The sequence below is a fragment of the Aquarana catesbeiana genome, linkage group LG09 (genome assembly GCF_042186555.1).
Source record: "Aquarana catesbeiana isolate 2022-GZ linkage group LG09, ASM4218655v1, whole genome shotgun sequence".
NCBI lineage: Eukaryota > Metazoa > Chordata > Amphibia > Anura > Ranidae > Aquarana > Aquarana catesbeiana.
This window is the reverse complement of record NC_133332.1, coordinates 268,878,043-268,891,720: the sequence shown is the minus strand read 5'-3', so window position 1 is coordinate 268,891,720 and position 13,678 is coordinate 268,878,043. Positions and strand designations below refer to the sequence as shown.

The following is a 13,678-nucleotide window of genomic DNA, read 5'->3' as shown; positions in this document are numbered from 1 at the left end:
GGAAGGAAAAAGTGTGGTAGGAAAAGGTGCACAAGCAACATGGATAACCGGAGCCTTGAGAGGATTGTGAAGCAAAGGCCGTTCAATAATTTGGGGGAGATTCACAAGAATTGAACGACGGCTGGTGTCAGTGATTCAAGAGCCACCACACACAGGCATGTCCAGGACATAGGCTACAACTGTTGCATTCCTTGTGTCAAGCCACTCCTGAACCAGAGACATCAGAAGCATCTTACCTGGGCTAAGGAGAAAAAGGACTGGACTGTTGCTCAGTGGTCCAAAGTCCTCTTTTTGGATGAAGGTAAATCTTGCATTCCATTTGGAAATCAAGGTCCCAGAGGAGGAAGGGGGAAGAGTGGAGTGGCACAATTCAAGTTGCATGAGGTCCAGTGTGAAGGTTCCACAGTCATTGATGATTTGGGGAGGCATGTCATCTGCTGGTGTTGGTCCACTGTGTTTTATCAAGTCCAAAGTCAGCAAAGCCCTCTACCAGGAAATTCTAGAGCACTTCATTCTTCCCTCTGCTGACCGGCTTAATGGAGATGCCGATTTCTTTTTCCAGCACGCTGCCAAAAGTATCAATACCTGGTTTTAATGATCATGGTATCACTGTGCTTGATTGGCCAGTAAACTGACCTAAACCCCATGGAGACTATGTGGGAGATTGTCAAGAGGAAGATGAGACACCAGACTCAACAATGCAGATGAACTGAAGGCCGCTATCAAAGCAACCCCTCACCTCAGCAGTGCCACAGGCTGATCACCTCGGTGTGAAGGAGTTAAAGGCTAAGTTCAGTTTGAAGCATGTTACACCCATATTTAGGGTGTGAGGTCTAACATGCTTCACACCCACACCCCCTAATCCCCTCTATTTCTGACAGTGGGCAGGGGTTCCTCTCCCCAAACCCACTGTCCCATTTCAAAATTAGCATGTTTGTGCAGAGCTCTACAGCTGCATTGTTACTTCACAGGATTTTGTAAAGGAAAAAACTTCAAGTCTCCATCACAGTACCTCTTACATCATGTGTCCCCATCACAGTGCCCCCATAGAGCAGATGTCGCTCATAGATCAGATGTCCCCATCAGATTACTACTTACATTAGGTGTCCCCATCGTTAAATTTAAGTTGTGAACCACCACAGTGCATCTGTATATTGGTAGAACAGTATACTTGATGGATCAGTCACTGTTGCCAGAAAGGCAGGGGGCAGGAGCGGGAGCTTGAAAAAGAAGCATGCTGCGGGGGGCAGGAGCTCGTCGGAGAAACTTGCTGAAGGGGGCGGGGTGCACAAATGATATCATTGGTTGCTACTACCCTGGCGGTCTTTGCAGCCAATGACAGTAATGCAGCGGGGATCTAGTACTGCAGACTGGTGGGCTGACGGTCTGGACAGGAGCGTAACTCAGTCTGGGGCCTCACTGTCCGCCATTTATTGAAGGCTAGTTTAGGGTATGTGGAGCGAGATTTGAACATAGGGGGCCCAAACACTATCTACTAGGCTGGTCTGTGTACTAGTAGCTGTTCTGTTGTGAAATTGTTAATGATCTGATTACTTTTTAAAAACAATATGCAGCTGTGCAGTTATTTTTTACCTGGTGTTGTAAGAGAATTTGGTGGGCACCCCAGATGGCATAAGGTTAGATAATCCATTTTTTTTCTCTTACAGGCCACCAGAAACACAGGGAAGAGCATTGCCAATAAGAACATTGCAAACCCCACTGCAATGCTTTTAGCCAGCTGCATGATGTTGGACCATCTCAAGTATGAAGTCATTCACTAATAACTTTGTCTGGAACAGCTCTTGCAAGCTATATCATATCGCTGTGTCCTGTCAAGGAGTAACAGTGTTCTTACTTTCTAGTCCGCTTATGTCTTTTTAATTTTTGTTTTGGCAGGCTGCACAGTTACGCAGAGTCTATTCGTAAAGCTGTTATGGGCAGTATGAATGAGCACCGGGTAAGTTTTTTAACAGCCATGCTTGGTAGCTTGCTTCATGGGTATTCAGTGATAGCTGGGATTGGTCTGGACAGGTGATCTTGTTGCTACAAAATGAACACCAATTAATTCTCGCTTGTTAACAGTCATCACTTGGACCTGTTAAAACCTAACTCCAGCCAAAATGTGTTTAATGGCCGGTTGACACTGATTCGACATACGCTTCAACTTCGACAGCACAAGTCGCACGACATGTCAAAATTCATGTTTCCTATGACAGCCATCTTAACTGGTCCAACTTGCGTCGGTCTGACTTTGAAAAAGGTTCCTGCACTACTTTGCTCCGACTTGGGCACAATTTCAGACCATTGATTTGAATGTAAGTTGCATCCAAGTCGAATCATCATCTTAACTGATCCGACTAGTTACATAGTAGGTGAGGTTGAAAAAAGTCCAACCTATTGTGGCGTGCAACTTGTGCTCTGAGGATCTTGAAGGGGAGCTCCACGCCAAAATGTAAAAAAAAAAAAAAAAAAAAAAAAAAAAACGGCATGGGTTCCTAAGACTATACCAGACCCTTCGGTCTGGTATGGATTTTGAAGGGAAAACCCCACACCAAGAGCACCCATTCCCTCCCCCCCTTTCCGGACCATACCAGGCCACATGCCATCAACATGGAGGGGTGGGTGCTTTGTGGCAGCCTAAGGGGCTTCCATATTCCAATAAAGCGCCCTGCCTGCAGACCCCCGCAACCACCGCCTAGGTTGGTTGGGAAGAGGCCCTTGTTCCCATCAACACGGTGATAAGGTGCTTTGTTGTGGGTGGCCCAAAGCACCCACCCCTCCATGCTGAGGGCATGTGGCTTGATATGGTTCAGGAGTGGGGGGGGGGGCTCGCTCGCTTGTTCCCCCCAACCCTTTTTGCTGAACTGGCTGGGCTGAATGCTCAGATAAGGGTCTGGTATGGATTTTGGTGACTCCACTCCATTTTTTTTTGTTTGGTGTGGGGTTCCCCCTCAAGATTTATACCAAACTCAAAGGGTCTAGTATAGTCAGATCCCGTTCATTGAAGTCGGACATGAAGTCACAGGGCAAAGTCGGATCGGAAGTCGTCCGACTTCTGTATCGGAGCAGTGTGAACCTGGCCTTCATGGGGAGCATGAAAATTCCTGTCTGTGACTTAATTGGCAAAATTCTCTTATTTTATCTCCCAAATTCACCATAACAAGACCACAATAGAAATATTGTTTAAAGTTTCAACTCTTGCCCACTATAGTAAAATGTAATATACTGTACAGCATTGTAGAATACCAAACATTGGATGTGATGGCTGCAATAGTTTAGTTTTTTCAGGGTTTTATTCCTTTATTGCCATCTATTGATTGGACCATAACATACCTCCTGTCTTATGGTGGCTACATTAACTCCTCCACTGCATCTGTGGAGGAACAACATAGCCACCCTTGGAAAGCAGTAACTTTTTAAGCCGTTACAGCAATAATTTTTCTCATTTGGGATAAAGATTTTGCATAAATAATAGCTGATCGTTGTAAGCACCCCTGCCAGTGTTAAATGGTTTTTCTCAACCCATTTATTATCAGCTTTGTTGGACAGCAGGGCGGTTATTGGAAGTTTAAAAACACTTACTGGCTGGATCACCAGGTAATACAAATAAGTTATTGGGGACTCAGACAAACAGACTGCTGCACGTATGTATTTTTTTTACTTTGGCTTTAGCTACTCTTTAACTCTTTCCTGCACTTTTTACATTCAATAGAACATTTTGGCTGGAGTTGGGCTTTAACTTAAATACTGACAAACACATTCTATATCTCATTAGAATTTTAAAGAATATGTTACCTCAACATTTAATATTTCTGATGTTTCTGTAGTACTAGGTACTAGTATGAAAAAGTATCCTAGTCTCCTTGCATTGCTTCCTTTTGTGTGAAATACCTGGTGTTTTTGCCAGTCCCCCTGCTCTCCTATTTCAAGTTGACCACGCTAGGCATGAGAGCACATCCATCCTAGCATTGTAAATTTTTTGACTGTGCTGGGAAACCAGTCTGTCTGTCCTCCCGATACATTTTCCCTTTCGTTAATTTTTTTAAACTGAACTAGTTATCATTGCATAACCTCCCCCCCACACACACACCCTTCCCTTTACTGTAATCTAAGGGTACGTTCACAGCCGTGAATGCACCCAATGATTTATATTTGAGAGCCCCAGTGGGGGCTCCCAGTGCTTAGCATCCCCATTGAAAGCAATGGGTGGCTGCCAAGGCTCTTGCAGCTAGTTTCACCACTCGCATGTAATTGCTCCTGCACCAATCATATGCAATTGCTCTTTCAGTGATCACATGCAAGTTGTTGGCCCTGGATGCAGGCTCAACTGTGGTTGAAGCTGGAGTGAACAGTAACAAAATAATGTAGGTTGGGAAAACTTTTTTTTTTTTTTTCTTTTGGTCACTGGACTCCTACAGGCGACTGCTGGGAACTAATTAGGCCATTTTGTTGGTGGGGGTATTGGAACATTGGTGGAAAACTGCATGATAGCAGTGGCAGATGTGTGAGTGGCCATAGGTAACAACGTTTTAAAATGAGACCTCAGGCGACTAGTTATGAAGACTGTGCAACTGGTGTAGATACAGAAAGCTTTGAGGCAGGTAACTGGTATATAGTTGTAACTTGGAAGTAAGCTGTACTGAACCGCAGTACCTTTAGCTAACAGAGGAGAAATTTGTTGAAGGCTGGTATATGGAGGCAGGAGGGTTGTACATATTTGCTGGAGCAGAGTGACATGTCTAATACAGGGCTTGACAAATTTGCTTTGAATCTAGGAGCTAGCTAAAAAAGTTAGGAGCCAGTTTTTTAACTGACAAACCCCCTTCTTTTATGTAGCCATAAGCCGGCTGAAGGGGCATCACCAAAAAAGGCCTGCCAATCAGCATCCAATCAGTGCACTAAGGCAATGGCGAAGAGCACTGGCATGATGGGGCAGTCACCCTGTCGGTCCCCCTGTCAGAACACAATAGCTCAGCGGGGAGATTGCTGCACTAACATCAGATGGGTAGTGGAGTGAGAGCCTCTGTTTTTTTTCCGTTGGGTTGCCCGGCTGGGTTGAATTAAAAAGAAACTGCTAGTGTGTATTATGCTTGAGCCTCTGATTGGCAGCCCCACAGCCTTTTATTATTGGGTATACACTGGGTACAGTGGGGATGGAAAGTATTCAGACCCCCTTCAATTTTTCACTCTTTGTTATATTGCAGCCATTTGCTAAAATCATTTAAGTTCATTTTTTTTCCTCATTAATGTACACACAGCACCCCATATTGACAGAAGAACACAGAATTGTTGACATTTTTGCAGATTTATTAAAAAAGAAAAACTGAAATATCACATGGTCCTAAGTATTCAGACCCTTTGCTGTGACACTCATATATTAATATACTCATAACTCAGGTGCTGTCAATTTCTTCTGATCATCCTTGAGATGGTTCTACACCTTCATTTGAGTCCAGCTGTGTTTGATTTTACTGATTGGACTTGATTAGGAAAGCCACACACCTGTCTATATAAGACCTTACAGCTCACAGTGCGTGTCAGAGCAAATGAGAATCATGAGGTCAAAGGAACTGCCTGAAGAGCTCTGAGACAGAATTGTGGCAAGGCACAGATCTGGCCAAGGTTACAAAAAAATTCTGCTGCACTTAAGGTTCCTAAGAGCACAATGGCCTCCATAATCGTTAAATGGAAGACGTTTGGGAAGACCAGAACCCTTCCTAGAGCTGGCCGTCCAGCCAAACTGAGCTATCGGGGGAGAAGAGCCTTGATGAGAGAGGTAAAGAAGAACCCAAAGATCACTGTGGCTTAGCTCCAGAGATGCAGTCGGTAGATGAGAGAAAGTTGTAGAAAGTCAACCATCACTGCAGCCCTCCACCAGTCCGGGCATTATGGCAGAGTGGCCCGACGAAAGCCTCTCCTCAGTGCAAGACACATGAAAGCCCGCATGGAGTTTGCTAAAAAAAAACACCTGAAGGACTCCAAGATGGTGAGAAATAAGATTCTCTGGTCTGATGAGATAGAACCTTTTGGCCTTCATTCTAAGCGGTGTGTGTAGAGAAAACCAGGCACTGCTCATCACCTGTCCAATACAGTCCCAACAGTGAAGCATTGTGGTGGCAGCATCAACCATATTGTGCTTTCCTGCTGCATTATGCACAATTTTCTTCGAAAAAGTGCTACAAACTATGTGGGACTGAGGCCGGCTTTCCTGATCCTTCAACCCTGATGGCACTTGAAGCTGGCCGTCCTGGCCTCCTCCCCCCCCCCCCCAAAGCGCCCGTGAAATGAGACAAAAATATCTGGAGTACTTTGCGGATAGGGGGGCCATTGATATGCCACACCATCAAGAAACATTTAAAACTTTTTTTTTTTGGATAACCAGAAATAATATTTCCTTGTATTTACTGCTTGTGTTTCTTTCTTTTGTGATTTTTTTGGTAGTCACGAAAATGGCGTGATCGTGGCAAATTAAAAAGCACTGTGGGAGTTATTTACTAAAGGTAAATCCACTTTGCACTCCAAGTGCACTGCAAAAAGCACTTGAAACTGCAATGAAAGTGCACTTGTAGTGCAAAGTGGATTTGCCTTTAGTAAATAACCCCCTTTGTCACTGTAAACACCAACTTACTACAAAAACTGCTTTTGAGCATTGAAATAAGAAGCCATATATTGTTGAGTAGAAAACATTTTACTCAAAAGCACATTCACATGTGCGTTATAAAAGGGTTTTTGAACAAACCAACATCTTTGTTGTATAACATTTTTTTTTTTGGTCACATTAGAAATAGCCTTTTTTTTTGGTTCAACAGGCATGTTTCCAAACAGAACATACACAACTCAGGAACTTACAAAATTGAACTTTGACAAAGTGAATGCAATATCAGACATTAGTATGTCTAAACTGTGTTGATATTGCCTTCATCTGACTCCTGTAAAAGCCAAATTTTTAAGATGCACACAAATTGGGATTCAAAATGGGGATTTCCCTCCTGATCCCTTGCCTAATGTCAACATGTGCTAGCTCTCATCATGGGTGATCAATGGATGTGTTTTGGGGGTGCAACCCCTTCCTCTCACCTACTTCAGTTGCGAGGAAGGGGTTGCACCCACAAAAAGCGTACATTGATATCCCATGATGGCAGATAGCACATGTTGACACACCCGTGTGCATCTTCAAAATTTGGCTAAAATACTTTAAAACTTGTTTTTAAAAACAAAAATACATGATAAAACGGTACAATTTTGGTTGGGTTTTATATTCTGCCTAAAACATCAATGATGTTCTTCATTTTTTGTTGAACATCATTGCTGTTTTCCTTTATCTAATCATGATTGCACCCCATTATCTCCCCGATGAGGATCTGGGCACTTTCACTGGTGAACTGAGATTCTTCTTCCACAACATCCACATCACCTGTAATCAAAAAAACACACCATGTATTATAAATATGCAGGGATACATCTATTACCTGAAGCTGTGGTCTCGGACACTCACCTGTTGTGGTGACTATTTCGGCCACTTCAGAAACCTCTCCCTCCTCGTCCTCTGCTTGTGGTTTTGGGATTTCCCCTTCTTTAGGAGGTTGTGGGTCCCTGGTGTCCTCAGATTTCCAGAGTCTTTTCTCCCCTATGTGAATGAAAAAAGGTATACTTAGCACACATATATTTGAGGCCAGAAATAGGAATATGAAACATTGCTTGGAAGTGTCGTGTACAATTGTCTGTTTTGACAAAGTTCCAAGCTGAAGAAATTTTTAGTTCCTTTGTAAAGCTGGAATACTTCCCTTTTTTGTACAATTTTCACACATGGAGGCACCCCTAGTATCCACTGGAGCACCTGTGTGGGGCACCCTAAAAAGTTCTGGTGTCCCACACTAGTGCTCCTGCATCCAGATGTGTAAACAGCTGCTGAGTGTCCTCTCCTTACACTGAATCAAGTTTCCATTTCGTTCTAGTTACAAACCCATCTAGACAAAATACATATTTGAATACAAATAGGCCTGAACAAATGTAGTTAACCTGTATCTGCCAAAAACATCTTATAAGTGGGCGAATAAACTATGTTTCTTACGACCGATTACTGTGCCCATGAACATGAAAGTTGCCATTTTGAACTGTACAACAGTAAAGAAAAGCACACGGAGCAGCATGCAAGTAATAATAGGAACACACAACAACTACTTACTTTTTTGAAGAACTCTCTTGATCTTTCTGTACTGATCGTGCTCCCTCAATTTCAGGTCTGACCAGCGTTTCCTCAATTGATCCTTGGATAGTCGTACCCCAAAATTCCTGTGCATACTTTTCATAACTTTAGCCATGATCTTGGCCTTTCTCACATTTGGGTTTGGGTAAGGTCCATACTTCCCATCATAGTCGGACCTCTTCAAGATGTCCACCATCTCCATAAAGGACATATTTGAGGCCTTAAATCTCCTCTGGGATCGGGACGTTTGTGGCTCTGGGCTTTCGTCGCTGCATGCACTTGCTCTTTCTCCGCCATGTGCTCTCCCACTGCGCCGAAAGACAAGGAGTGGGGGATAGACTAGAAAGAACGTCAGGGCTGGACGGAGTTTCACGCATGCGCAGTGTATATAAAGCGTAACACGTGTGCGTCATATGTACAATCTGTGAGAGGAGAAAGGAGTATCGGAAGCGCCGATCGTTATAACGAAGGTACAATTTTAACTTGGTGCATCAGTGGCCTATACTGCTTAAAGATTGAGGCCTATGTTGGGACAAGATTAGGAGAGTTTAGCCTGACATTAGGGTTTGTCTTGTGTTGTGTCTTTCAGAGAAAATGGATCCCTTCATTGATATGGAATTTCTATCACTATTCATTGATATGTTCAGGGAGCTGCCTGTGGCAGGTGAACCACCTGTTTTTTTTCTAACAAAACAAAGAGGCGGACAGCGCTGGAGAAACTGCTTGAATTTGTGAAGCCGATGGTCCCCACAGCAGACATAAAGTATTTAAATTCCAAAATTGGTGGCATGTGGAGTACTTATCTTAGGGAGCACAAGAAGGTCCAGGATTCCCTGAGATCAAAAGCAGCAGATGACGTTTATGTACCCAGGCTGTGGTACTATGACAGACTGCATTTTCTGTCAGACCAGAGTGAGCCCAGGCCAGCACTGTCCAATCTTCCTTCAAGGCTTCCTTCCCCCACAGCTGAGGCTTCCGACGACCAACTGGGGCCTTCCAGGCAGCAATATGTGGAGGAGCCCAGCTTGAGTTCAGGTATAGCATTCTTAAAAATATTTCTGGTTGTCAAATTAATGATGTTAAATAGATGTTATTTTTGATCACTAATTTATGATTTCACAAAGTGTTTTACATATCAATAGACAGTAGTAGACAAAAATGATTGTGACAAGAATGAAAAATGCTGGGGTCAGAATGATAGTCTTTTCTATTTATTAACATTTAATTTGCAACATTCATGAGCTGAAAATTGTGTGTGATTGCTGAACAAAAAACTAAAACTATGTCCCTTTTTCATACACAGGAAAGCCTCAGCCAGGCAGTGGAAAGTGGCAGCCAGGAGGTTGCCCAGTAGCCAGACGAAAACCCAGGTCACTCCCCTCTGTATTCCAACAAAAAGTACCAGGAAGAGGAGTAACCTGGAGGAGGCTGCAATTGGCCTATTTATGAAGGCTACTGCGGCCCTCAGAACCCCCCTCCCCCCAATAATCAAGATGAATATGCTTACATGGGTAGCCTGCAAAATGCAGGAAATGGAGGAGGGCCAACGCCTCTTATGTGAGTATCTCATCCTACAATAAGGGATTGAGGGGCGAACTCACAAAACAAAGCCACCTTTGTGAGTTCAACGAAGGTGGTCCTCCTCCTCCTCTTCCTCCACCTCCACCTCCTCCATGTCCTGCACTACAACACCAGAGTCACAGCCTGAAAGGAAGCCTGGAAGGAAGACAAGAAAGTGATGGCCTAGGTTCAGTCTGGTCTGACAAAAGATGCAGGCTGTGGTATGACCACAGCCTGGGGACATATATGTCATCTGCTGCTGTTCCTGATCTCTTGTAGTCCTGGACCAAATTGTGCTCACTATTATAAGGACTCCTCAGGCCACCAATTTTGACTGTAAAATTCTTGACGTCTGCCCTGGGGTACAAAGTCTTCGCAAATTTCTGCAGTTTTTCCAGCGTTGCCTTCCTCTTTATTTTGTTATGACCCAGAATAAATGGATATTTTTTTTTTTGCTGAAATACTTGCCTATGTGTTTTACTTCAAAAAGGACAGTTTGTGAGTAGGCAGGTACATTTCAAAAATACAATGTCAAATTAACAAGGCACACCAACACAAACCAACCTCTTTGAGATTAAAAAATACAAGATCATAATGGTGTTGTGGTAACTTGACACACAAAACGAGAAAAAAATATTATGGAGATCACTATAAAAAAAAAATATAGGAGATCTTGATTAAAAAAAATATTAACAAAAATTAGAAACATTTTTATGGAGATCTGCCGAAAAAAAAAAATATTATTCAGGAAATCACGAGAAATAATAAAGAAATCAGTTTGTGAGAACTCTGTGTGAATATGAGCAGCAAAACAACTTCATTATTCTAGCATTATAAAGAAGAAGAGAATGTGCTGCATTAAACTATTTAAAGTGGATGTAAACCCCAATTTTTTTTTTTTTTAATGTCATAATGTAGAGTATAAGATTTCCTATCGTTTGAGCCCAGTCTTGCCACAAAGAGTTAATCCAGCTCTGAGCAATCCTCTTTTATTGTTCAGTGAGATAAAACTTGACAAACAGAGAAAAACATTGTCAAATCCTCCCCCTTGCTGTGAGTGACAGGTGATTTACATATCTCGTGCACTAGCCTAAAACATGCATTATTTTTTAATTCACAGCCCCACTCCTTTCTTCAGCAGCTCTGCAAGGATTGGCTGTTCCACACCTCAGCATGATTTGGCATGCTGAAGTCATGTGGTTACTTTCCTGTCTTTTTGTGGTTACTTTCCTGTCTTTTCTGTGTTAGAGTTCATAGCAGAAGTTCAGTGTAATGCCCCGTACACACGGTCGGATTTTCCGACAGAAAATGTGTGATAGGACCTTGTTGTCGGAAATTCCGACCGTGTGTAAGCTCCATCACACATTTTCCATCGGATTTTCCGACACACAAAGTTTGAGAGCAGGCTATAAAATTTTCCGACAACAAAATCCGTTTTTTGTCCGAAATTCCGATTGTGTGTACACAAATCCGACGAACAAAGTGCTACGCATGCTCAGAATAAATAAAGAGATGAAAGCTATTGGCCACTGCCCCGTTTATAGTCCCAACGTATGTGTTTTAGAACGATCAGATTTTCCGACAACTTTGTGTGACCATGTGTATGCAAGACAAGTTTGAGCCAACATGCGTCGGAAAAAATCCTTGGATTTTGTTGTCGGAATGTCCGAACAAAGTCCGACCGTGTGTACGGGGCATAAGAAATACGCAGGAGAAAATGCATATTGACAAGGGGAGTGTAGAGGTGGGCGGGGAGTCTACTGACATCACGACTCCACCCACCGAGCTCCAGACAACAGACCGACCCACAGAATCTGCAGTTTTTTGGGTCTCATAACAGACAGAGGGGAGACATTTGACAGGTAAAGATACATGCAGGAGGCATGTATATCCTTATAGATAACCCCTATGGCAGTAGTTTAGAAAGGATGACATTAGGTTTACATCCACTTTAAAAAATTGCAGCGTGACGAATGTGCTATCTCCATTACGAATGCTAGTTTTACCAGACCGAGCGCTTCCATCTCGTAATTTATTCTGAGCATGTGTGGCACTTTGTGCATTGGAATTGTGTGCACACGATCGGAATTTAGAAGAACGGATTTTGTTGTCTGAAAATTTGAGCTCCAGGTCCGATTTCGATCCAGTTCCGGAATTCCGATGGAAAATGTCCGATCGAGCCTACACACAGTTGGAATTTCCGACAAAAAGCCCGCATCGAACATTTTCCGTCGGAAAATCTGACCGTGTGTACGAGGCATAACTTTAACGCATTCTTTGCATTAAGGTAAAAAAACTTTTAATGCCCGCTCCCCCCAGCCCCCTTAAATACCTGAGACCGATCTCGATTCAGTGCTGTGTATGTCTGCAGCAGCACTGCTGTTCTCTCTCCTCTTTCACAGGTGGCCAGGCAGCAGCAGGGGCCATTGGCTTTTTCTGCTGTCAATGGAATCCTGCGATCAGAGAGCAGGGGTGGGGCTGAGCTGCACTGAGTGTCAATAGATGCATACAGCAGCTCCGGATTGAGCCTGCACGAGTGCCCCCATAGCAAGAACCCAGGAGGAGGCAGGAGTGCTGGCGGGGGACCTCAGAAGAGGAGAATCGGCATTGTTCTATGCAAAACCATTGCACAAAGAAGGTAAGATATGATATGTTTGTTATTTTAGAAAACAAAAATTGAAATTCATTTAATGAGGATATTGTACTAACCCTGAAGATGTTGCTCTTTACCCACTAGATTTGATTCAGGCCATCAGTTTTTGTCAGCCATAGCTGCATTTTGGAAGACAGACTCCATTATTATCATTCTGATAGGTCCCTGTAAAGGAACTCTGACTTTTAGTGCAAACCTTTCTAACTGAATTCCCTAGATTGTTTAACAGGATTGTTTTCTCCAAAGTCTGGAGCCTTCATTTCCTGCCATTGCTCATTGTACCAGGGTGGTTGGTTCATCTTTGGCCTCTCAACATTAGGCATCTGCTTTGCAAAGGCACAAAATAGCTACCTGGTCCTTTGCCCATGTGTTCATCTAGTTCAATTATGTGGATGGCACTGCATCAACTATACCAATTTTGGACACGAGACACCACAGGCGGTAGTGTGATTTGGTCCCGCCAAGATGCTTGAGGGTTTCCTACTGATGTAAATAATTTTTCCTCTTTTTTTTGGTGAGGTGGCTGCTTTTCAAAGTCCCAAAGGTGTGTTCCTCCAACACTAGGAGAGAAATTGATTTTTTTTTATTTGCCATTAAATCCATTTCTCTAATAGTTCACTGGAGGACATAAATCCTTGCCCATCAGGTTGATTTTGTGTATGCCTGTTGCCATAGGCATTTATGTGATTCTTTAGAAGGATATCCTTCTGTGCTGCAGTTTTATTCACTACTTTCTACTTCTGCACTTGTTCACTTTGTGTGAGGATGTAGCCACAAGGTATGACTGCCTTTTTATACCCAGAAGGCAAAGACTGAATTGCGCAATGAACTGCTACATATAAAAAGAAAAAAATTAAACCTTAGCACGAATAGACAGCAGAAAAATATTCAACAATACACCAGCTGCAGTAAAAATTTGCTAGAAAGCAATAAACAATATAAAAACAGTTCGCTGAGCTTAGTGCTAAGTTCTTATACACACATATCCATCTGATATAATCCCAATAGGTGATGATATAAAGTGCTTGTGCTTAAATGATGTATCTATGTGCAGATGTGCTCAGACTGTGTGCGCCACATGGATGTACACTCACCCCTAGATGATGACCACCTATCTCTAGTATGGTCTCTTAAGCTTGTGGGGATACCCCTGTAAAAGTCTGTTGACTGACATCTCATGCAGAGAAAAACCTCATATAGATGGATGGAAATGACAAAAGAAGGTCCTCATTGCCCAATGCCATTACAAACAAGTTTAT

General features: G+C 43.0%; 1 protein-coding gene across 3 annotated transcripts in view; it reads left to right on the top strand.

Annotated features, from left to right (window-relative positions):
* IDH3G (isocitrate dehydrogenase (NAD(+)) 3 non-catalytic subunit gamma) overlaps positions 1 to 13,678 on the top strand; it is a 224,709-nt gene that overhangs the window by 168,989 nt on the left and 42,042 nt on the right. For 2 of the 3 annotated variants that reach the window (XM_073600338.1, XM_073600337.1), the window contains 2 exons: positions 1,668 to 1,762; positions 1,897 to 1,957. The exons of the other annotated variant lie outside the window; for it this stretch is intronic. In XM_073600338.1, coding sequence (XP_073456439.1) covers positions 1,668 to 1,762; positions 1,897 to 1,957 — 156 coding nt within the window. The remainder of the gene's footprint in view (positions 1 to 1,667; positions 1,763 to 1,896; positions 1,958 to 13,678) is intronic. 3 annotated transcript variants of the gene reach the window in all.